At 55.0% G+C, this 23,735-nt stretch overlaps 1 protein-coding gene across 1 annotated transcript; it reads right to left on the reverse strand.

The window, feature by feature from the left end:
• Positions 1-9,376: 9,376 nt before the first annotated feature.
• On the reverse strand, positions 9,377-22,948 carry SLC48A1 (solute carrier family 48 member 1). Its single transcript, XM_083814566.1, has 3 exons — positions 22,774-22,948; positions 12,154-12,321; positions 9,377-11,478 (listed from the first exon to the last, which is right to left on the reverse strand). Exons 1-3 carry the CDS (start codon positions 22,910-22,912, stop codon positions 11,342-11,344), a joined length of 444 nt encoding a protein of 147 aa, XP_083670692.1. The 5' UTR covers positions 22,913-22,948; the 3' UTR covers positions 9,377-11,341.
• Positions 22,949-23,735: the final 787 nt, after the last annotated feature.

The following is a 23,735-nucleotide window of genomic DNA, read 5'->3' on the forward strand; positions in this document are numbered from 1 at the left end:
TTGCCTTAGAAATTGCCTTAGAAATTTAATTTCTTGCCTAAGGCCAGGCGGAGGCACCCAGCCCTGTCCACTCGCCGCAGCTCCCGGCTCTTTCTACCTTGCCTTGCTGTGGCCGGGAATTTCGCCCTGCGTTTTGGGGACCAGCTGCTTTTGGTGCGGTGATGATCTCCTCCCAGCTCCCTCCAGCTGGAGGCACGGAGCTCTCCAGTCCATCCCAGTGCTCCCCAGTACCCAGCCGGACCTGGGCTGGCACCGGCGACCCAAGGACGGGCGGTCGGTGACTCACGGCACGGAGGAGCACGGATCCTGACGGCTGCGGCTGGGAGCACGGCTCCATCACGCTGTGCATCAGCTCCTGCACTGAGTCACTTCCAGCCGGGAGATGCTACAGCCTCTGGCCCGTGGGAATGGAAACCAAAGGGTTGTCTTCCGTTCCTGGGCAGTTTCATGGCTTCAGCCCATCTGAATGTGGAAATGCTGCCTGCCGCCCCCCCGCTCCGGGCCTGTTCCCCTCTCTTCTTGCAGCTACGAACCCACAAAAGCAGAGTTTCTGAAATGTGGGTGCTCCCAGGAGGAAACGCAGTCACGCTGCTCTTTGTGGGCTGCACCCCTGGGTTCCGCACCAGCCCCTTGGGAAGTCTCCTCCAGAGGGGCCCTGGGTCAGGCTCAGATCTTCCAGCACCCAGCTTCTGAACCCCTCTTGCAGCTGCACTCGGGGCTCTTTAAAAGGAACTGGGTTGAGGCAAAACTGCGCTTTTGTGTGCGCAGTTACCTCTCTGTGCAGAGCTGGAGAGGGTCCAGCAGCTCCGAGCCATCCTGACCTCCACCCGCCCCCATGCAGAAAGCCACGAGATCCTCCGACAGCAGCTCAAGTGCTTGCGGGAAGGAGAAGTTCGAAACGGCCGTTAGCAACGAGACAAACATCCATGGAAGCTTTTGCTTAATGTGCAATAGAAAGAGCTTCTGGAAAAATCTGTGCAATAAGGTGCTAGAAGGGCAGGGGTTGAAACCTCCCCAGGATGTCCCCCAGGAGGTGCAGGAACTGGAAGGGAGTGAAAACCATGGAGGAAAATTGTTTCTCCCTTCCCAAGGGCAACCAGAGCTGGACAAGACCCATCCAGGGAAGCTAAAAAGGAAGACACCAGCAAGCACATGCAGCTTATACCAGCTTTTTGGTCTGTTATCTAAGTGCCACGAAGCCTACCAGAGGGGTAAGGCCACAAAAGCGGAGAGCAGACAGACAGCCGGATGATACCGATGATGCACATCCCCAAGAATGCCAAGTTATTTTTATGTGAGCAACTTCGCAGGCGCTCAACGCTGACTCAGTGTTCTGCATCTCCTCCCTTCGCTCTGTGGGCCAAAGTGGAGCCATGCCAGCTCCAGGGATGGAGGAGAAGAGGTCTCGGAAGAGCCAGGGTGCGGGGGCTTCACCGCAGGGCTCGGCATGAGAGCCCGTGCGCACGCACCTCACCGGTGGTGCAGAGCAAAGCCCGTGGCTTCCTGTGGCTCCCAGCTGGCCCGGGCTTGGCAGCCCACTTGAAGCAGTGGTGAGCAATATCTCAGCATGGACAGGGTGGGCTGGGAGAGGACAGGGTGGGCTTTCTGCCATCACCAGCCTCTGGACACGTTGGCGTCATCCTCCGTCACCATCACCCTCCGTCACCATCACCCTCCGTCACCGTCACCCTCGGTCACCATCACCCTGTTGTCAACAAAGCATCAGAAAACCAGAAGGAGCAAGAAGAATTTGGGGGCATGGGGAGGTTGAGTGAGCACCGGGGTAGAGGGCTGCAGGGTGAGGACCCGTCCCCACACCAGCGGTACTTCGCTGCCCATGAGAACCGAACTCCATCTCTGCAACAAGGTGTAAAACACCTCTGCCCTCCCCACAGCGCGGTCTTGGGCAGAAAGCAGACCCTCCGAACCCAAAGACCCTCCGAAAGCCTCATGAAGCTGGGGGTTGCAGCCCTGTCTCCATCCCAAGACACTCCAGGAGCTCTCAGAGTGCTTGGGGAAGAGAAGGTCAAAGCCACCAGGAGACGTGGCGTGTCCCTCCGCGCTCCGGTCCCCCGGTGACCCCTGCCCTCCCTGTGACCATTCGGGCACCTCTGCTCATCTCCCGGAGGGCAGAACTCCCTCCCGTGCTGCTTCCCGTCCTCTCTTCCCTCCCGGTCCCGGAGCAGACACCACTCCCAGCCCCAGCAGCACATGTGGGAGGGCCCTGCAAGCCTTCAAAGCCCCGTCTGGGGAGAGACGAAAGGCCGGTTAAACTCCTGGCCGGAGATGAAAGGAAACTCTCCCCTCCGCGCCTGGAACGAGTTGCTGGTGCTTTGGAGCCGGGGCTGAGGCCCATTTCCTGAGCGCCATGGCAGGAGCTTTCATTTGCAGAAGGGACTTTGCTCACGAGGCAGGGGGCAGCGGGAGCAGATGGCCGAGATGGCCGTGGCCCCGCCGCCTGTCCCTGTCCCTGAGCGCAGGGGACGCAGCCCGGGGCACGCCACGAGGACGCTCTCCATCGCGCCGTCCCCATCTCCCCCAACACAGCTCAACAGGAGATAGCTCAGGGGGTGACCAAACCCTTTGTCACCACCCCAAGGGGGTGTCACCACCCCTCGGGGGTGACAAAGCCACCCGCTAGGACACGCTGCCCAGCGAGCAGCAGACAAAGGGGAGGTGCCGGATCCTGCGCCCAGCGCGGACACACAGCCCTGGGCTGAGGAGCGGCTGGCTGGGCGGATGCGAGCGACAGATTTTCCTCATTTTGTCAAAGGAAATTCTATTCCGATTAAAACCCGTTTGATCTCGATGGAGGAGGGGGGCAGGGTGGGGGCAGGATTGGGTTTCTCTCCAATTGTTGGGCTTTATTGGGCTAATGTATCAGCTAAAAGCTTCCAAGTAAGATTTAAAGGAAGGCAAGGCAAGGGCATGAGCTGCAAAATCTGGAGAAGACTTCAAGGAGCTTATTAAAAAAATTGGATGAGCGGGAAGAGCCATGTGTGTGCGTGCGTGCTGCGGAGCCAGGTACCCCCTGACACCCCCGGTCACGGCTGCAGCCCCCCGGGGCTGTCCCCACTCTGCCCCCCGCCCACCTGCATCGCCCCACAGCACAGAAAAAGTGTTGGGAAGGGATCACCTAGCTGATACCGCAAGGGTTTTTGCAGGTACATTAAGCTGCGTGGTTTAATATGATGTATAAACCTACATAAGTCCTACACAACTCGCTCTGAATTTAGCATTTACCTTGAGCAGGAGGTTGGATTAGGTGACCCCCCCCGGGGTCCCTTCCAAGCAGAGCGATGACTTCTGTGATATCCTCACCCCCAGGCACCCCCCCACAGCTGCTCCTTCCCAAGAGCTTTGCCGAAGTTAAAGCCCATTTGCCCAGCTGGACTGGACGAGACCAGATTGTTCCTCTCTGATGTGGGTTATGCTGAAGGGAGAGCTGAAGCACAAGGGTTTCGCAGGGAACTGCACTTCGTTTCTTTGAAATGGAGGGGGAAAAACCTCACCGAGCCATTCAGTTTACAAGCAGAAAGCAAAAGAACCAAAGAAAACCTCTAATTTTGGGGGGGTTTGAGGTGGCAGGGCAACGCCAGAATTGTCCTGAGCGAAGGAATCAGAGCTGGCTAAGGAACAAGAAACCCTTCAGCCGGATGCATAAAGAGGGCAAAAAGATAAATTTAAAAAAAAAAAAAAGAAAGAAAATGACATCTGCAAAGTGCAGACGAGATTGGGCTGGAAGCTGTTTCAAACACATCTCCAAAGTTCTCCGCGATGGGGTGAGGAGGATGAGGACACAGCGAGGGTGCGGCACGAGGAGCCGAAGGCAAAGCTCCTTCGTGCCGGAGCTCCGAAACTCAGCGCAGTGGCCCCGACCCGCAATAAATATCACAGCTTGGTGGAAAATAAAACCGACTGAGTAAAGACAGTAAATATGAAGCTTTTATTGTCAGAAGGGCAAGAAAGGCAAGCGAGTGTGACCTCGGCAGCGTGCGGGGCTCGGAGGAAATCTGGAAGGCAAAAACTATCAAAGATAGGGAGATAATTGGATAAAAATGGCACAGAACGAGCTCACCTTGGGCTAACTCGATAATTGTCTTTGATCAAAAATTATTTTCCGAACAAAGGCCGTGCAGTAGAACTCCTCTGTCTGGACTTTATTAACACACTTGATAAATTGCTCCATAGGAACTTCTTTGTTAAACTGGAAAAAAAAGGGGGGAAAAGGAGGCTCGAACTGGGGAAGGAGTGGGATAAGGGGGAGACGAGGGGCTGCGGTGGGAGAGGGGCTGGCACCAAATGGAAGTCCCACAGGGGCTGCCTGGGGACAGCCTGCCCTTACGCTTCCATGTGCCTAAAAACTGGAAGGAAGGAAGGAAAAGGCATTTTGTAACCCAAAGTCACTGCAGTGCAGAGGCTTTGGCCATAAGGAAGAGGAGCTGAATATCTGACAGCAAGACCCAGATGCATTAAAAGATGAAGGCAACAAAAATGGAACCTGAACAGATGTAAACTTAGCACATGGAAATATAAAACCCTTCTTGACGAAGACTTCTTGCCACTTGCCATCTGGACCTCCCCTTTTCTCCAGCCCCCACCTCCCCCCCGGGGTGAAGCTGCCCCCAAACAGAGCTTGGCTGATCCTGTCCCACCAAGCAAACCTTCCCTGGGGTGAGAAACCAAAAATAAATAAATAAATAAATAAATAATAAAAAAAAAGGATCATATTTGGAAAGGCATTGGTCTGGTGGGTTTTGGGGTGCAGGGGCTTCAGCTCAGCGCTCTACTGCAAGCCAGCAGCGCCCAAAATCTGCTCGGCACATTCGGGCATCCCAAACCAGCCCCATCTCCCAGGCTAGGGAGATAAGGGAGAAATCTGTTCTTTTTGAGGGCGTTGGAGCCCTCAGCTTCGGGACCTAGCTGCCACTGCGTGCGATTTTTAATGTAATTATTCCCAGAACAAGCTCTCCCCCAGCAGGCCTTCAAAGCGCTGCGCTGTGCCAGGGGACCTGGCTCCCAGCCCCACCAGGCATGGGGTGAACAGGATCTGGCGGAGCATCTCGCGGGCCAGGCACTCACGAGAGGGGGGGGAGAGCACCCAGAGCACCCCTTCCACTGCTCGCCTCCTGGTTTTTTTGGGCCATTTTCCTCTGCAATGATCATTCTAGTTCTTTTCTTTTTTTTTTTTTTTTTTTCACCACCTTCGTTTTTCTTTACTTTTTCATCCCTGGGTTAGCAGCGGTCCTCTGTGCACGGGGCTGCCTTGCACCGTATGGGCTGTCCTAACCAGAGCCCCCCCAGCCAACGCCAACCACAGGGACCTCTGCAGGGCACCAGGACCGGCCGATAACTTTGGGGCAAATCCACATTTTGGCTCCTTTTGGCTGCACACTGCCATAAATATTGTCTCAAAGGCTCTTCCCAGATACTCAACTTCAACCCGGCAATTTTCGGCCTCTGTTTTTTTTTTTTTTTCTTCTGTTAAATATTGGAACCATATTGAACCATTTTACTCACTTGGTTGCTCTCCAAACTGAAAGATGTCCTAAAAATAACTATTCCCAGTTCTGTGTGTGATGCTCAGCATCCCCCCCTCAGACCGTGGCTGCCTCCCAGCTCCGTCTGCACTCCGGTTAGCTTACCCCGACACTAAATCAGCTCAGCTGGGGACTTTTAATCCCACTGCTAATTTTTACCAAAACCCACCTCTGCCTGCTGGCTCTCGAGAAGCACAGGCAGGACCACAAAAATCCCCTTGGAAGGAGGATCAGGATGGCAGGACCTCGCGCTCCACTCCCCCAGCATCTTCCTCACCGCGCTGCGGGAGCCCAGCTGAGCTCCACCAAACCTCTTGCACCGAAGCCTTTCCTCCATATGTGGCCAGGGAAGGGGGCGCAGCACCTGTCTGCAGTGCACGGAGGATAAATTTTGGGAACAGCCCCTGGAGAGTCATCACCAGCGGCTGGATTGGAGATGGTGACGTGGAGAACCTGGCCAGGGCTCGTGTCCGTGAGTCCAGCATCCATATCCACGGTCACCCCAAACCACCCAGCACCATCTCGACCTACCATGCCCAGGGCTACCCCATGCCTGGTGCTTCAGCACGCTGCTGTGGGGGCCTCATCCAGCCCTGCCCCAACTTCTCCTCTGTGTCCGGGGCCACCCCGTGCCCGCTACATCTCGCCCCAACCAGCACACGATGGCATCCAGCTCCCTCCTGCTCCCATCAGGACGTTGCGTGCAACGGCTGCCGTTATAAAAATGGTATTTGGGGGATTTTTTTTCTTTTTTTTTATTAAAATTTTTTTTTTTTTTTTTACAAGCAACAGCCAGTAAACAAAGAGCAAATATGTGCTGAGTCGGCTCCCTCCTCGCAGGGCGGGCCGGCCTCGCTGCTGCAAGGCTGGGGACCACGCTCACAGCAAAGCGGGCGGTGGGGACAGTTGGCGCGGCATGGCACGGCACACTGCCACCAAGCCTGGCCAAAGTCCCCCCTTCTTGGCCGGGAGGGCTTGTGGAAGTGGCCCACTTGTCCTTGCTCTGCTCCGTGCTGCCAGCAGGTCTCCACCTCCACACCCACGCATGGGTGCTCCAAGCGCAGCTTCGGCTAAAAGGAGCAGGATGGGACCCAAGGTGGCCCTGTCAAGCCAAATGGGTGGACATCCCAAGGGAAATGGGAGGACTGGGCAGCCTCCCTGGGGACACTTTGGTCCCCCAGCCATCCTCCACCACTCCCAGTGCCGTGCTCCCAGCCCAGCCACGTTTGGGTCCCTCCACGACCACCTCCAGGATGGCTGGAGACTTCTTTGTCCCAGCCACATGCCCTAGAGCTATGGGACACCCCTAAGGACAACCCCAGAGCCCACGCAGTAGACTCATGCCCAATTTTTATGAACCCAGCTCACCCAGGGTGCCATCACCACCCAAAGGCACCCTTCCAAGGGCCAGGTCCAGCAGCTCCAGTGAGGCTCGGCCACGGAGGCCCCCGCGCCTGGCGGGGCTGCGGCGCTCGAACCCTTTGAAATGCCGCTTCCGGCCTCCCCACATCTTGAAAGCAGATTGCTAAAATGCAAAAAATCTGTTGTTTTCATTAATGCTGCTTTGAATATCTTCAAGCGCCGCTCAGGCAGGAAGACGGGATCAGGGCGGCGGACGTGGGCAAAGAGGGGACCCTCCCCGCGTCGGCCGTGAGGGTGCTGGGACCTCAGAAAGGTGCTGGAGACCCACACCCAGAGGGTGCTGGAGGGCTGCAGGCAGAGCTGTGCTTCGTGGCAGGCTTCTTCCAACACCAAAAACCCTTTCCGAGGCACAAAACGCGTGCCGAGTTCGGCAGATGCTGCCCCATTTCTGCAGGCTTCCTCGCGCAGCCAAGCGCCACGTGGTACAAACGCTGCTGCACCTCCAGTTAGGTGAAAAAACGGGGAATTTCATGAAAACGTCCTGTTGGGCGGTAAAGCCTGGTCTACCCTGAGAAAGGAGCTGGGGTCCCCAGGATTTTGGGGAGCCTGCAGGTAGGAAAGGGCTCTCGTACAAGGTGGGGGGCTGGAGGGGTTGCTGTGGCCCTTTAGAGCCACACGAGTCCTTGCTCCCCTTGCATCCCAGCTCCCAAGGGCTGAGCCTGGAATTTGGGCTCAGGTGCTGCCCTGCCTGGTTCGGAGCAGGGGCTGGAAACCTTGCTGCAGGGGAGGAGAAGCTTTTTCCCATCCTGACCGGTGCAGCCCGACCCTTGTTTCGGAGGGCACCTGGATGCACTGAGCTGCAAATCCCAACCCGCGGCACAGGAGAGCCACCCAGGGGACACCGACCCCCCAGAAACCAAGCGAAGAGCCATCACCTCCTTGTCCTACCTGCCCTGGCTCTCGCAAGCAGCCTGGGAGCAGCTTCGTGGCCGGGAAGCCACGGACAGGGGGATGGCAGGACACCACGCCAGGTGGGTACCAATGTCCCCGAGCATCCCTCTCGCTGCGACACCCGGCCACCCACTCAGCCCCATGGCCGGACACAGGGGACAGGGCCCCAGGGAGGGCTCCGGTGCTGTCCCCGGCTGTGCTCTGAGCCCCCGGCACATCCCCATCCACGGCAGAGACTCGGTGGCTCCACAGCAGAACGAAACCAGCTGGGATTTCGGCACGAAGGAGCCGGGAGCGGTGCCAGGAGCGACCTCCCAGCGCAGGAGCAGCTCCCAGAGCCGCTCGTGAGACCCCAGCGAGGCACGAGCAAGCCCCAAAATCCCCCCCCCCGGTGCATCTCATCGCCCCCCCAGACCCTCCTGGGGTGGGGACGTAGGTGAAAAAACGGGGACTTCTGCAGACCTCAGCTTGCAAGGGGCTTGGTCCCTGCCCAAAGGGGTCCAACCTGGCTGCAAGCTCCAAGGGGACCTCAGCCGGGCTGCCCTGGTGCTGCAGGACCCTGCTGCAGCCGGGGGGGTCCCAGCCCGCCCCCTCCGTGCTGAGCCACCGCTGCTCCCCATGGCCAAGCCGCTGCTGCCCTCCGCCGGCCGCTGCCCACCCTGCACCCATGGGTGCTGCCCTCCTGCTCCTAGTCCAGCCAGGACCCCCCTCCAGGCTGCTCCTGCTGGGGTGGCAGAGGGAAATAACCCCTCCTGCCCCCTGAGCAGACCCCTCACCTCTCACCCCAGAAGCCCCCAGGAAAGCTGCTTGGGGTCCCTTAGGGGAAGGCAGCCAGGGATGGGGCTGAGCCCAGCAAACTCGTTTCAGTTGTGGCTGGAGCTCCCCCGGCGCACCCAGCCGCAGGGCTTCAGCACTTGGACTCCTTCACTCAGGGAGAAAAAGCTTCAAAGGGGAGATGATGTCCCAGCGCTTCCCAAATTTATTCCAAATGTTCTCATTATCACGGCCTCCCCCCAGCCAGGCGACAGAAAGCAGACGATGGGCATTATTTAGGTGGGGTTGCGCCCCTGAGCACAGGTTTGGGAATCTCACCTGGGGTTGCAGGGGTTCACAATCTGCTATTTTTACTATTTGTAAGACAACAAACCACCCCACCGTATCCTTCGTGGGATCCCTCGGAGAGAAAATTCACCGCTCCAAAATAAAACCACACCTAAAAGGTGCCGTTTGGGAACGGGAAAGACAGGGCATTAAGTTTTGGGAGGAAAGAAACAAACAAACAAACAAAACAAAAAAAACATATCAGGTATTGCTACGTGTGGATCTAGATGTTGAGGGTGCTGGTAAAGATGGGCAGGATGCAGTAAGAGTTAAAATTGCTGTGGTTCTGCATCACCCCAAAAAGCTAAGTGTTTTGTACAATTCCTGTCCTTCCCACGGAGCGACGCTGCTGCAGGCTACCACCGAGAGAGGGAAAGAGCCGGAATTTAACAACTTTATAGAAGAAATGCTACAGACACTGGTTTGGTGAGAAAGACGACTGTATTTCTGCTCTCACCGTGGTGTCGCACACGAGTTACACAGCGTAGCTTAGTACAAGGAGACACTGGGATACACGCAAACGAACCCCGCTGTGAATCACACCATCCCGCTGCAGGACCAAGTCTTACACCAAGCGTGCAAACGAAGCGTAAACGATGTAAAAATATATTATATATTTACATACACGATCTTTTAAAAAGCTGAGATGGAAGTATAAATTCCAGAGCTAAAACATGTCAGGGAGAAAACGGGGTGGGGGGGGGGGGTTAGATTCAGTGAGCTGTTTCGTAGGCAAATTTAGTGTCACAAAAATAAAGTTTAAAAAACCTCCGGGGTCAGCCGAGGGGACTTTTGGACGCGTGCCCGGGAAGGGAGCCCCGATGTGCTGCTGAGGGATGCCAGCGGCGCGCAGGCAGGAGGGCGCTGCAGCTTGGGGACACGGAGGGACAACGCTTTGCTGCGAGCCTTCCTGCCCGTAAGGATTTCTGCCTCCCGAGGACACCACGACACAGTTGTCAGAGCTGGGGCTTGCACCCGGACAGCGAACACGTGGGCAGAGTCATGCTGGGGAAATTTAAGATGAGAGATGGCTCCTTGAAACTCCCTACCCTAAAACCTCTCGCAAACCCCGCATCGGTTCCGTGGCAGGGAAGCGAGCTCGGCTGCTCCATCTCCTGCCGGGCACGCTGGCAGCCCGACGTCAGCAGTACGGGAGATTTTAGGATTTAAAAGCCTGAGTATTAACCTCGTAAGCGCATTTCACGTACGCAGCCTTTTGTCGGGGTTTAGCAGCCTCCAGCAGGTCCCCCGGCAAGGCTGGCAACACCTCGCCTCGCGCACTGACCCGCTGTCCCTCGAGCTGGGTAAGCTGAGGATCTTCCCACCCAAAAAACTGGGGAATGCTATCCAGGTGATGTCAGCTGCTTCCAAAATAACCCCATCAGCTTAATTTAATTATTACATGCTCGAACCTCTCGCCTTCCAAAGCAAAGCAGGGACCAGCGGCAGCACGGATGGTGCCTACATCGGGCACTCCTTTTGGAGGCTTGCTGGATACCTTTTTTAGTTTTGAGGACCGCATCTCCTTTCCCTCTCTCATCCTGCTCTCCAATACAGGGAAGCTGAGCAAAGAAAAGGAAACACTGCTACCTACGGAAATACTTTTTTAGAAGAATCATATTCAGGTTTCTCCTGAGGTTCAGGTAAGCAAGCCCTTACCCAGCACACCTGCCACCCAAACACCTTATTCTGCTTCCTAGAAAATTTAGCATTAAATATTAAATTCCTTCTAGGTTAGCAGCCAGAATCAGCACTCTCCAGCTCTGACAGAGGCAGGGGATGACTGGCACTTCTCTGCTGCAGCCCCATCCCCTGGGGCTCTACACATCCTCCGGACTTTGTGTATTACTCCTACTACTAGTTGTAAAAGGAGAGTACTGGAAGATGCGTGCTACTGGCTGGAAGGTACCCAGGGACTCGCTACGAAGGAAGGCTCTCCCTTTGAGGTGCAGAGCAGTGCAAAAAGGACACGACTTCCACCCAGCAGGGTTTCTACGCACATCTGGGGCACCCACCTGGCAATTCCCTCACAAGCACGAGGTGTCAGGGTGCTGCCCAGGGCTCTCTCCCCAAGTGCAAGCCCAAGGACTTGAGGGCAACACAAAGAGTGGGTCTGGGCCTGCTGTGTGTAAGCAGATGGAGTCTTTCGACCCGCTACCAGACACAGGGACTCCCGGGAAAGTTACAGAAAGACTGGATTGACATCGTTAGCCAAACTTTAAATGGTTGAGTAAAAGCAATTAGGAAGAACCCCTACTGCAGACAGACAAACCAAGCAGCACTGGGTGAGTTCCTTCTCCGCCTCTTGTACATCTCTCGCACGTACCATGCCTTCGGGGGGCCAAATCAGACCTCCAGCACCTTCAGACGGGATTGAAGTCCAAGTGTTAGAAGTCACTGAGGATACTGATGTCTGCGAACTCGTTCCTGTACCGGTAGGCGTACAAACTGAGCAGGAAGGCCCATTTCAAGGAGATGAAGCTCCAGACGCACGACAGGTAGTAGCTTCTGGGATCAGTCAGGGCTAGGAGAGAAAAAGGATACAGGTGCATTTAAAGATCATTTTATTCCTTATACAGCCTGGCCAGAAGGAACCCACCTCAGTCCCAAACAAAAACACAGCCCCCCCTGCCCCAAAAAAAAAAAAGAAAAACAAAACACGATCCTTCTCCCTTTGATCTACTGCCAAGCAAACACTGGGAGGAATGACACGAGCCCTCATATGACACTTACACAGCTCCAGGGACACAGCTTTACGTGCTGACTAAGCTTAGAAGGCATTTCACCCTGCTGGCTTGTGTTTAGATTTCAAAGTCCTCGCCCACCTGCTTTATGAGCGCCGAAGCACGATGTTTAAGAGCACTCCCCTCAGCTGTCAGAGGAGTAAATTCCAGTTTCTACTGAAGACAGAGCTGGAAAACGGGGACTGCCTGCAGCACGGCTAGGTCTACCAGGGCAGCTCTCAGACATCAGCAGACGGGCACTGCCCCAGGGAGTGGTACCCGTCGGCCATAGGATCGCTCTCGTGTCATCGGGTCGTGACAGCAGAGAACTGAAACGCGTTCTGGCACCCTCCCCAAAAGTCTCATGGCACCTCTCGAGAGGTGCTAGGAGCCCTCCCAGCCTGTTCCTTCCAACCCAGCCCCAGTAACCCCAGCAGCGCCAGCCATCGCTCCCGGTACTGCTGCCAAGTACTTACACTGGTGCTTGGTGATGGCCAGAACGAGGAAGGTGCAGAACCCCACCACTGAGAGGGCTGAGAAGAGGATCCCAATGAAGAGGAAGAACCTCAGCCCTTTTAACCAGGTCCTCCAGTAATCCTGCACATACATCACATGCGTGATTAGGGCCCAGAGCGCCAGAACACCTGCTCGATCAGACAGCAAGGGGAATCAGTACCGTGCATCACACTGCGACACAGAAAGGTGTCGAATAAATACACATCCCAATAACCCCCCCCAAAAAAAATCACATAAAGTTAACGCTTCGTTGCCAGGGCCCTCATAAAAGGGGGGCAAGACGGCTGCCTGTGCGAGCATCGCCCGCCGCAAGCACCCCACGCCCCCTGCTTGGGCACAGGCTTTAGGGTACGGGTCTGGATCCCAGGCTGGCACAGAAAGGGCTTCGTTCATTGAATGGATTCCCCTAAACAATATTTTCATTTTCCTGTTCTGAACAGACCCATTTGAAAGGACCCCTGCATACACAGTGATATCTCGGGGGCCCTTCCAAGCCCTACAATTCTGATTTATTTACGTCTCCATGCAGCCTCCGGGGCAGCAGCCGCAGCCGGCCACCTCCCGAGAACTAGCTCACCTTTTTACAAAAGCCAAGGAGCCCCTTTTACACGTAGGGACGACGAAGAGCACCCCACGACCACTCATTTCAGACACCCAAGGAAGATAACACGGGAGCTGCTCCGCACCCAGCATTTCACACCGCGTCTTTTAGCTCCAGCACATCTCCACTTAACCTCACAGGGCGTGCAGGCAGACAAATCCCCTCCAAGCACTTCAAGTGACCCAGAATTAGCAGCCACTCGGATCTGTATTACAGTCCGGATGCCTTAAAGCAAAACCCTTGTGGCAGAGGTGAAAATAGCCCAGCGCAGCTTTTTGCTGCCTCGCCACCAGTAACACCAAAGCCAGCAGCTTCCTCCGCTAGCCGACGCCAACGAGCACCATTTGCTACGCGGCCTGCATTTATTTGCAGAGCAAATTTACTCCTTATGCTAAAGGAGAAGCGTTGCCACGAGGTGGGGACAGGACGACGTGCTGCTGTGCCAATGGACAATTGCACAAGTGTACAAGGAACACGATCCAAAGCTCTCCCAAGCAAGATTAATTCAGGTTTTACCCAATTATCGCGAAGCCTTCCTGTTCCCTTTGCTGTTATCTGTGCTTTCAGAGAACTGTACAGCTATTTCTATTTTTTTTTTTCCAATTTATTTGGAAATATTCTGGCAGCACCTTGAGAGTTTTAAACGCGTGGCCCAAGCCTTTAACTCACAAGCAAAGGAGCACTGGGGAACAAAACCCACACCATTGCTGCCAAGCTGGCCGGATTTTCAAAGGGCTGTGACATTTCTGTCGGCGTTTCTGAAAGCAAAGGGGTGCAGAAGTTCAGCTCCCAGCTGATATTTACATACAATTCCCACTTAGGGCAAAGCACGCTCGCGAAGTGCTTAAGGTGGACTAAATCTGGCTCCGCGCTCCTGGGGCTGGCCCAAAACGCCTGGGTTACACAACCAGACAAGTATCTGAGCACGTACGGGTCTTTGTTTTGTGTTTTAAGATCGGCACAGCTTCAATAGAAGCAGCAAAAGGCACTTCCAAGGGCTTAGGTGACCATTCCTGAACCACATTTCAACCCCTTGTCAGAGGGGAGGAAATGAGAGAGCAAAAGGCACGAAAGCCCCCAGGTACCGAGCACTTTCTGATGTAAAGAGAAAAGACACATACTTCCCTGATCTCGTGCTTAAAAATATATGCTACCTTTTCACCAAACATGAAAGAAAAAAATGAGACCGGGCACTTGGTGTACGAAAAGTCGGTCCAAATGCTTAAAGCCTGCCTGGTGCTCCTCACCGCGCAACCCCAGCGTCGTCCCCGTTGAAGTCTCAGCGCTGAGGAGCAGGGCTGCAGCTCCTTAAATCCCACCCAGCCTGCAGTCTGGGCCCCTTTGCACCTCCGAACATTGCCTCCTTTTGGCAAAGACCTGGGTGGTGGCACCGCTGACACCCGAGCCTCCAGCGGTGCAGCGAGCTGGCTGCTGTTCCTCCTTTTTGCTGCCACCTCCTGTAGACGTCTTATTTTAAGGGCAGCAGCAGGGAGGAAGAAAAAAGGGGGAAAAAAAAAAGGACAATAGCACTGCTAAAACACCAGGCTGCTTTACATGGTACCCTGTAATAACACAGATCTCCCTCTGCAGCTACCGCTCGGCATCAAAGGAAGCGAAACCCAACCTTGCCCACTACAAGATAAACATTTTCATATTAAGCACAGCCACAAGTCTTGCCGGAGCTCATTTGTTACTGGATACGGCCATTATGCACCAAGCTTCCTGAGGCTTAAAAGAGTGCTTTACGGCACGGAGGAAAACAACGGTGCCAAAGCTGATAGAGGGGCAGAGCCACGGCACGGGGCTTGCTGCTGAACACCCCTGGCTTACGGGTGGGCTGGTCTCGGGGCCACACGGACAAGGGGTATGTCGTAGGTGCACGGTAGACGATGCCGAACATTCACAAAGATCGGCTCCAGGCTGGGCAGGAGAACCCTGGTGATGTTTTTTTTGCCTCTTCAGTGCCTCAGGGTGGTGCCAAGTGGGTGAGAACACCCTCCATGGTGGCCCAGAAGAAGAAAAAAAGGCGGATCACGGAGCAGAAAAGACAACTTTTCACTAGGGGTACTCGGGATTTTGCTGCTGTGGCTCTCCCCGAGGCAGCACGGATGCTGCTTTGCCACGACCGAGCTGGCAGGAGGCGTTTTGGAGCTCTGCAGACGACCGTAATTGCGCTGGCAATGCCTTTCGGAAAGCCTGCCACGGGATTCGGTGGAAAAGCCCAGCGCTCAGCTTGCTGATCAACCACTTCCTTGACTTCATATTACCTTTAAGCTCGTGCTCTAGCGAGTTCAACCCACATTTAAAAAAAAAAAAAAAAAGGGGGAACTCTGGCTTTATGATTAGCAAAAACAAGCCGCTTCCCCACCGGCGCTTTCAGATGACTTGGCACAATTTATCTGAAGTGCTGAGTCAAGCTGCTCCTGTTTGCACGCCAAAAAAGCCTCTAACGCCCCAAAAGCTCTCGTGGCAAGAACAGAAGGAGCACATGAGCATCACCAGATCCCCCTGCCAAGCCTGCCCCTGCCTCTTCCCCAGCCCTAAAGCCTGACACAGCGCTCGGAAGGAAGCCGCGGGGCAAACCTCAGCAGTGAGTCTGTAACTGTGACGAGGCAAAAAACACAGCTCCTCCACGTGCAGAGCCGGGTCACAGGGCCGACAGGCACAGGGAACCCTTTTACCCACAAAACGTCAGCAAAATGTTCGTTACCCCATGAAACGGGGGGGAGCGGAGTCCTTGCCAGCTCCGGCTGCGCGACGCCTGCCTCTCCCCTGCACCCCTAAAACAGCCCCAAGTCCTTCAGCGAGGCTATGGAGCTTGCAGAGCAGCAGGGTTTGGTGGTGGTTTTTTTTCCTAAAAGGGCAGAAAAGCGCTCCAACAAGTTAAATCAGCCGGCAGAGCCGCCTCAAGAAGCATCCACAGCGGCGGAGGAAACGTGCACGTGCTCAGACACAGGCAGGAGAAATGAGAGCGGGACTCACGTCCTGAAACCCCCTCCCCGAGAGCAGGGGCCTGCAGGTTTAACACAAACCCCTCAGCTGGATGTAGGCAGCGGAACAACAGCTAACTCATTCAGCTGTGCAGCTTCAAAAAAAAAAAAAAAACACATTTTAATAAGGTTTTTTACTGGAATAGGAATAAAAGTCACGCCATTTAAAGTCTGCAACGATTAACTGCAGGACCTTCTGCATTCAGACCTTCTTTCTCACCTCAAGCTCCCCCCAATCCTCTCCACATCCACACCTGTATTTTCGGATTGCATTTTGCATTCGCTGAGAAGCAGACCCAGAAGCTGCAGACGCAGCCCTGGAGCTGCAGTGACATCACCTGCTGGAAATAACATCAAAAACTCTGCCCCCTTTTCAGGGAAGCGTTTTGGCTGGGTGGATTTACTCCAAGCTGGAACGGCCCTACAACAAGAGGCACTAAACAAAACACAATCGAGGGATTTCCGACATAAAGAGCAGCGGGAAAGTTGTTACCTTTAAACCAAAAAAAAACTAATTACCCAAAGTACACAAAGCTCCAGGAAAAGGAAGCTGGCCCATCAAACAACCACGAGAACATCTGAAACAACAGCGACAGGGGCAGTTGTTTTTTCTTTTAAGCCTTGTTAATACACCTGATAGCTGCTGTTTAATTCATTTCTGAAATATAAAAACCTACAGCATAGTGGGAACACGTTTAAATAAATCCTAAAAGGCAAGTCCCAAAGCCGGATCGAGCTCAGCCTTTAGGCAGGTGCAGAAAAACACGAAAACGCAAATATTTTGGTAAGCCAACCGACAGGCTGGCGTGCTTCGGCTGAAGTGGAACCAAACTTTTGCTTTCTCCCAGCATAAACCCAAAAACCTGCGAGCAAACAGAGGCCTCCTCAGAGCCCTGCTCGTCACGGACAGCAATTTTGGTCCCTGCAAAAAAAAAAACAAGTCGCATTGTTTGGCAGGGGAAAAAGCAGCGCAGCTGCCTTCCCGGAGCTCAGAGCGGCCAGAGGCCACGCGTGTCAGGCCACGTCTGCACGCCGTGCTGGGACGCGGTGTCCGACACTAAGGGGTGGTACAGATTCGAGGAAAAAAAAAAAAAAAAAAGCCAACAAATGTGCGAGCGAGGCCAAGAAGCCAAGCAGGCGCGCACACACAGGAGCTATTCTGCGAGCGGCGCTCTCCTGCCAGCTGCCTGAAGCCCCAGGCGCGCGTCGACGATGGGAGAAAGCTGACGGCGAGCAAAACGAGAATAAAAACATAAAAATGAAAAGCATTAAAAACCACTTGCATGGTGCTGGAAGAGAGGGAGTCTACGGTGAGCAGCAAGAAGAATTTTTTCAAAGCCTCCCGTCATTGTCCACCTGCACAACCTCCTTTTACACGCTCTGCTACTCTAGCAGCACCAGTTTAAGCTCATTTTTCCCATTTTTAAGTTGCAGAAACTTTGCCTTCGCTGGTTGATTCCCAGAAAGGGTAAAACGCTCTCTTCCGCGAGTCCAAGCCAAGCCAGCTCAGCGTCAGCTGTTTTTGGAAGAGGTTAAAAACGGGTTTTCTCTAAGCAGCAATTCTGCCAAAATAGCTAAGGATCAACAGTGAAATATTTAAGGAAAACAGCTCTCGAAGGAGAGGAGTCTTTGGAGTATTCTAGTGAAAAGCCCTCGGTAAAATCTCCCTCTGGGCACGTGCAATCGAGTGCTTTGCTATTTATTCCGGGACGTTTCGGTTCGGAGGAAAGCAGATTGGGCTGCACGGGCGCAAGAATTAAAAAAAAGGGGATTTTGAAATAAAATTTCAGCTGCTTGCTCGGCACCGGGCTGGCCCGAGCAGCCGTTCTGAGAAGCAGGAAATGGAAGATGTACAGATTTCAGATGCTTTGTGCCTCTGCCATTCACGCTGAAGACGAAACCAGCATCACATTTTCCACTTAGGAAGGATTCGGTTCTCCCCTCGCAATTTAGTAAGGTCATAACGAAGCACAAGCCTTGTGCCTTTGTGTTTTCCTTCAGTGTGCTTTTCCCCGCTTTTCGCCATTGCTTAAGACGAAGGAATAAAGCAGGCACGAGGCAAAACTTAACATTTTGGATTTTTAAGTATTCTGTATGCAAATCCAAGCACTCGAAAATGCTTTATTCCTGAAATGCTTTTTTTACGTGCTATTCCAGCCCTGGAGAGGGACCAAGCCAATCTGCCTGAATTTCCCTGCGATATGCACGTTAGATTAGCTATCAGTGCCTTCAGAGAATCGTAGCTTTTGTACGCAATGGGTACTGTGAACAGCCTAAGCTAGCTTCTACTACTTTCACTTATCAGATATTTTTAAAGTTTCAAGTGTCTGGAAAGTACATTTTGTGTTTCATCTTCTTTGCAGCTGCTTTAATATCTGGTCCACATTATGTTCTCAAAGCACAAGCTCTCTGTTTTGCCAGAAATATCTGAGCAGCTTGGAAACAGCCAATAAAGTCTCTTTGGAGTGGAAAAAAACCCTCTTTTTCTATTCAATTTAAAGAGAGAAGATACATACACAAGAACATTAAAAGCCACTCAGGAAAGGGCTGGATACATCCTGAAAACATTTAATTGCTTTCTTCTCTTTTAAATTGCCTCTGGCTGAACGAAAACATCAGAGTTTCTTAGAGATTCATGGCTTACTTCAAAAAAAAAATTAATTTAAGGCGGTGAGGGGGGGGAAGGTCAAACACACAAACAAGCACTAAATTACAAAAGCCACCGTGACTAGCTCGAAATGAAATGGCAAACCACCGAGACAGCCAGCACTAACTCAGGGATGACTTTCTGGGTCCTGCGATCGGTCTGTTGAGTTGCTGTCCCTGGGGTTATCGGAAACCCTCGGCTGGGTGTAGAACAAGGGGCTGACAGGCGAGGTCTGCATCTGATTGAAGAGGATGCGAAAATTCCCAAGCATGCACGCCTGGAGGCAGAGCTGAGGTTCGGAGGATCAGCGAGTTGATTTTACCTGGCACCGTGGCAGGAGGGGATTGGGGGGGGGGGGGGTTATTATCACGAAAGCCAACCGGAAAGACTGGAAAGGGGGTTGCTCAGCATCTGAAATTGCACGCTTCCAGTTTCATAACTAGAGGTAATTGAAGGCTCTGGTTACAGACTCAGCAGAATCCGACCGCCTGCCCCTCCGCAGAGCTTGCGTTCTGCAACTCGGGTTAAATGAATTTGAAGATCAGCTCAGATTCGATTGAATGCATCCAAGCAGGTGAAAGTTAACAAAACCAGTAGTGGGAGATGGATTTCAAAGGAAAACACAGTAGGAAAGGTTCTCTGGAAGATAAGGAAAAGATAAATAAACTGATTACAAAGACACGGGTTCCTAATGATAGAGGTATCAGCAAGGCTTCTTACAGAGATTAAAACAGAGACAAAAACAGCATAGGAGAGAGGAAGCACACAGATAAACATCCTAAAAAACACACCCCTGATAAAACCAAATGCACATCAGCAAAAGTTTCAGCAGGCTGCAATCCAACGCGGGCAAGAGAGGAGCAACGACAAACACACCAGAGGTGATGGGAAAACCAGAAAGATAGCTAAAACTAGATAAGCACGTACGAGCACACTCGCAGAGAAGGCTGGCAGGAGAAGCCTTGGCTTAATCAGAGTTAATTAGCAGCTTTTGCAAAACTGCCAACTACGCCAGCCTAAACAATTCCCCCCCCCATAAAGTGTCAGTGCTCCCAGCCACAACAGCCGGACCCGCAGCTCACGCAGGTGCTCGGATCGCTTTTGGAAGCTCCTGAACAAAAAAAGGCACGTATTGACCCAAAAAAACAAAAGCCTGTGGTGAAGACAGCGACCCCAGAGAGCGCACAAGGACACCTCCAGCAGGATTTTTTGCTTTCCCCGTGACACCGGCAGCACCCACGCACCGCATTTGAGCCGTGCCGGGGGGATTAGGGGAGAAGCCGTCCTTCTGCCTGTGTTAAAAGAAAGTTGCAACAGGGTTTTTTGGAGACTAAAGGGCACACAGCAGTGCCTGAGAATGAACGTTGCAGTGTCTGCACAGCGGAAAGTTTCAGCCGCTCGCCCACTTCCTTTCCTGCCATTCTCTGCCAGTGGAAATAAGAGCTAGTTAGCGTGCGACAACAAAAAAAAAGGTGGTTTAATGCAGTATGCCAAAAACAAACAGAGTGAAATACCTGAAACTGAATGACCCGTGGCGTCTAAACACAAGGCCAACCTCCTACACACAGTGATTTTTTTCATAGAACAAACTTAATTCAGCAAGCAGCCTTAGCTTCAGTGCACGGCAAAAAAAAAAAGCAGCGATTCTTTTTTTAGAGAAAAAAACCCCTCCACAAGTGACTGAGCACCCGCTTAGCCCTACCCATGAGCTACGTGAAATGTCTGCCCGCGAAGGCTGGCACAACTTGACTTGAGCGCTTGTCTGGCAGCAGAACTAGTTTCAAAGGTCCTTCCCGTACACGAGCGGTTCTATCCCTACTCGGTCCCGGCCCCTGAGCTGTTTGCAGGACAGCACGCTATATATGATCAGCTCGGGAGCATAAAGGAAAAATCTCATCTCAGAAGCCTGGAGCCCATTTCGCCTATTGAAACACTGAGAGCGAAGCAGAAGGGCAGGGAAAAGCAGCCAAGAGTGTAGGATGGCAGGAACCTCTTAAATCAGCTTTGTCATAACGCCGAAAGACGCTGAAAGCCTTTCTGATTATTTCTTAATGCGTTTCTGAGGCTTTGTTGATCCTGCTGGGACTCTGCCTGTGGACATTCCACAGATGTTTGCGAGCCTACAAATTCACGGAGTGCAGCCTCGCAAATGACCATTCTTTTAATCTCGCTTACCTTGATCCCCTGTTCCCTTAACTAGCTCGAATTACTGGTGACTAGCCAGCACACAAACCTCCTCCTCCTCCTCCCAGCAGGCAATAAGCTAAATAACTTCAGCACTGTCAGTGCAGGATGGTTTCTCCCTCTGCTTTCTCACCAGCTTCCTTCTGGAACGCAGGCTCCAGAAATTCCTCTGCGAACACAAAATAACAGGCACTGGCAGCGTAAAATAGCACTTGTTATTTCCTCGTGCGTTTCTGGGGTACTACGACACCCCAGCTTCCATCCCACCACCTAGTAAAGCAAGATGAGCGTGGCGGGGCCGCCCTGCTTCATTCCAGCTCCAGCTAGAATTAAAGATTTTTGGAGGAACAGCAAGAAGAGGGCGAGGGAGCGGAGGGAATCAGCTAAATGGCAAACCTAGCGCAGCCCTAGGCATCACAGCTGAGCTGACAGCGGGGCAAACACCGAGGCGTTCACAGCAGCGTTGGCATCACTCGTGTGCGAGAAGAAATCCAGATTCTTTACCAGGTTTAACTTCCCTTTCTGCTCTTCCTCCAGGTGGTTGCTCGCATTCAGCCACACAAAACCCCTGAGCTGCTGAGCTGGTAAATGGAGGGATGACTGCGATCTGCTCCAACCCAACCACTAACTGAAAATATATAATTTAAGCAAGATATTTACGCATCTGAATCCCACTGATTTCAGCGGGCGTGAAGACGCGTTTTTACAGCCTGTGGCCTGTCTGGAAAGCAGCTCAAACGCCTGTTTCGGAGCACCCGGCCCAGATGCTTTCAGTGGGTACAAACCTCAGGAAGCTGGCGATTTGGGTTTCCTTTCCTGAAAACACAGAGCACGCGTAAATGCTGCTTTCCAGGCCAAAATTTCACTAGGAAAGCCAACGAAACTTGAAGTTCTGAAGTTTAAAATAAAACCCTCTTTTCGGTTAGAAGGTCGGACGGCACCAGGGGCTCCCTGCTCACAGGTGCTGCCAGCGTGGCCCACAAAACGCCGCTTGGCTTCCCCAGCTGCAAACGCAGCCAGACACCGGTCCCCAGTCCCGAGCAGCCCCAAATGCCCTTGGGGGAGGCCGGGAGAAGCCTCCAAGCCCCCACCCGAGCCCCGAAGCCCCCCGGTGGCTGTCACAAGCAGCTTCCCACCACGGAAGGGCCCCCCGAGGATCCCCGAGTCCAGCTCCTGGCTGCAGACCCCGAACCCAAACCATGTTTCCGAGAGCGCTGGGACAAGGATCCCCCAACTCCGGGGCTGCGACCAGGTCCCTGGGGAGCCCGTCCCAGCGCCGAGCACCTCTGGGTGCAGAACTTCCCCTGGATCTCCCCTGTCACAGCCCCGGGCCCCAGCACCCCGGGCCCCAGCACCCCGGGCCCCAGCACCACGGCCCCAGCACCCCGGGCCCCAGCACCACGGCCTCAGCACCACAGCCCCAGCACCACGGCCTCAGCACCCCGGGCCCCAGCACCACGGCCCCAGCACCACAGCCCCAGCACCACGGGCCCCAGCACCACGGCCTCAGCACCACAGCCCCAGCACCACGGCCTCAGCACCACGGGCCCCAGCACCACGGCCCCAGCACCACAGCCCCAGCACCACGGGCCCCAGCACCACGGCCTCAGCACCACGGCCTCAGCACCACGGGCCCAGCACCACGGGCCCAGGACCACGGCCTCAGCACCCCGGGCCTCAGCACCCCGGGCCCCACGGGCCCCAGCACCACGACCTCAGCACCACGGGCCCAGCACCACGGCCTCAGCACCACGGCCTCAGCACCACGGCCTCAGCACCACGGGCCTCAGCACCACGGGCCCAGCACCACGGGCCCAGCACCACGGCCTCAGCACCACGGCCTCAGCACCACGGGCCCCAGCACCACGGGCCCAGCACCACGGGCCCAGCACCACGGCCTCAGCACCACGGCCCCAGCACCACGGCCTCAGCACCACGGCCCCAGCACCACGGGCCCAGCACCACGGCCTCAGCACCACGGCCTCAGCACCACGGGCCCAGCACCACGGGCCCAGCACCACGGGCCTCAGCACCACGGACACGAACGGCTCCTGCCCGCCGCGATCTCCCCCCAACCCCAACCCCAACCCCAGCCCCAGCCCCAGCCCCAGCCCCAGCCCCAGCCCCAACCCCAGCCCCAGCCCCGGTGCCGGCGTACCGGAGAGCCCCCCCGCGGCGGCGGTGGCGGGCTGGCGGAAGGCGGGGGCCAGGCTCCAGGTGAAGAAGGCCGAGAGCCCCAGCACGCAGCCCGTGGCCGCGTAGGCCAGGCGCAGGGCGAGCGCCCGGCTCACCGCCATCGGAGCGCTGCGCCGCCGCAAGCCCCGCCCACCGCCCATAGGCTCCGCCCACCTCCCGCAAGCCCCGCCCACCACCGCCCTTAAACCCAGTCTGCCCCACCACCAAGCCACGCCCATAACCCTCAAGCCACGCCCACCACCCGCAAGCCACGCCCACCACCCGCAAAGCCACGCCCACCACCCGCAAGCCACGCCCACCACCCAGCCCCGTCCATCGCCGCCGTTCATTCACCCCCGTCTCCAAGTCCCGCCCCCGCCGCCGCCGGGCCACGCCCACCGCTAAGCCACGCCCACCGCCGTGGCTAAGCCACGCCCACCTGCAGTGCTCCCCCCGGCGGCCCGGAGGATTTGGGGGGGACATGGGGGGATTGGGGGGGGGCATGGGGGTTACGGGGGGTGTGGGGTGTATGGGGACACGGGGGGGACATGGGGAAATGGGGGATTTTTAGGACACAAGGGGGGCATGGGGGTTGTATGGGATTTGGGGGTGTGGGGTCATGGGGGGGCACATGGGGGAGATGGGGGGCAATGGGACACGAGGGGGGCATGGGGGTTACGGGGGCTGTGGGGTGCATAGGGACATGGGGGGCACATGGGGAAATGGGGGATTTTTAGGACAAAAGAGGGGCATGGGGGTTGTATGGGATTTGGGGGCGTGGGGTCATGGGGGGGCACATGGGGGAGACGGGGGGCAATGGGACACGAGGGGGGCATGGGGGTTACGGGGGGGCATGGGGGTATGGGGACGTGGGGGACGTGGGGGCATGGAGGGGCACAGAGGACATGGGGGGGTGTGGGGACATGGGGGACATGGGGACACGAA

Source organism: Anser anser (assembly GCF_964211835.1).
Source record: "Anser anser genome assembly, chromosome: 30".
NCBI lineage: Eukaryota > Metazoa > Chordata > Aves > Anseriformes > Anatidae > Anser > Anser anser.

Excerpts from the sequence above, each read along its gene's own strand:
- SLC48A1 (XM_083814566.1), bottom strand. The coding sequence starts at position 22,912 with ATGGCGGTGAGCCGGGCGCTCGCCCTGCGCCTGGCCTACGCGGCCACG. Across the intron at positions 12,322-22,773 it reads CGCCGCGGGGGGGCTCTCCG|GTGTTCTGGCGCTCTGGGCC; the intron begins GTACGCCGGCAC and ends CTGATCGAGCAG. Across the intron at positions 11,479-12,153 it reads GGCCATCACCAAGCACCAGT|CCCTGACTGATCCCAGAAGC; the intron begins GTAAGTACTTGG and ends TTTCTCTCCTAG.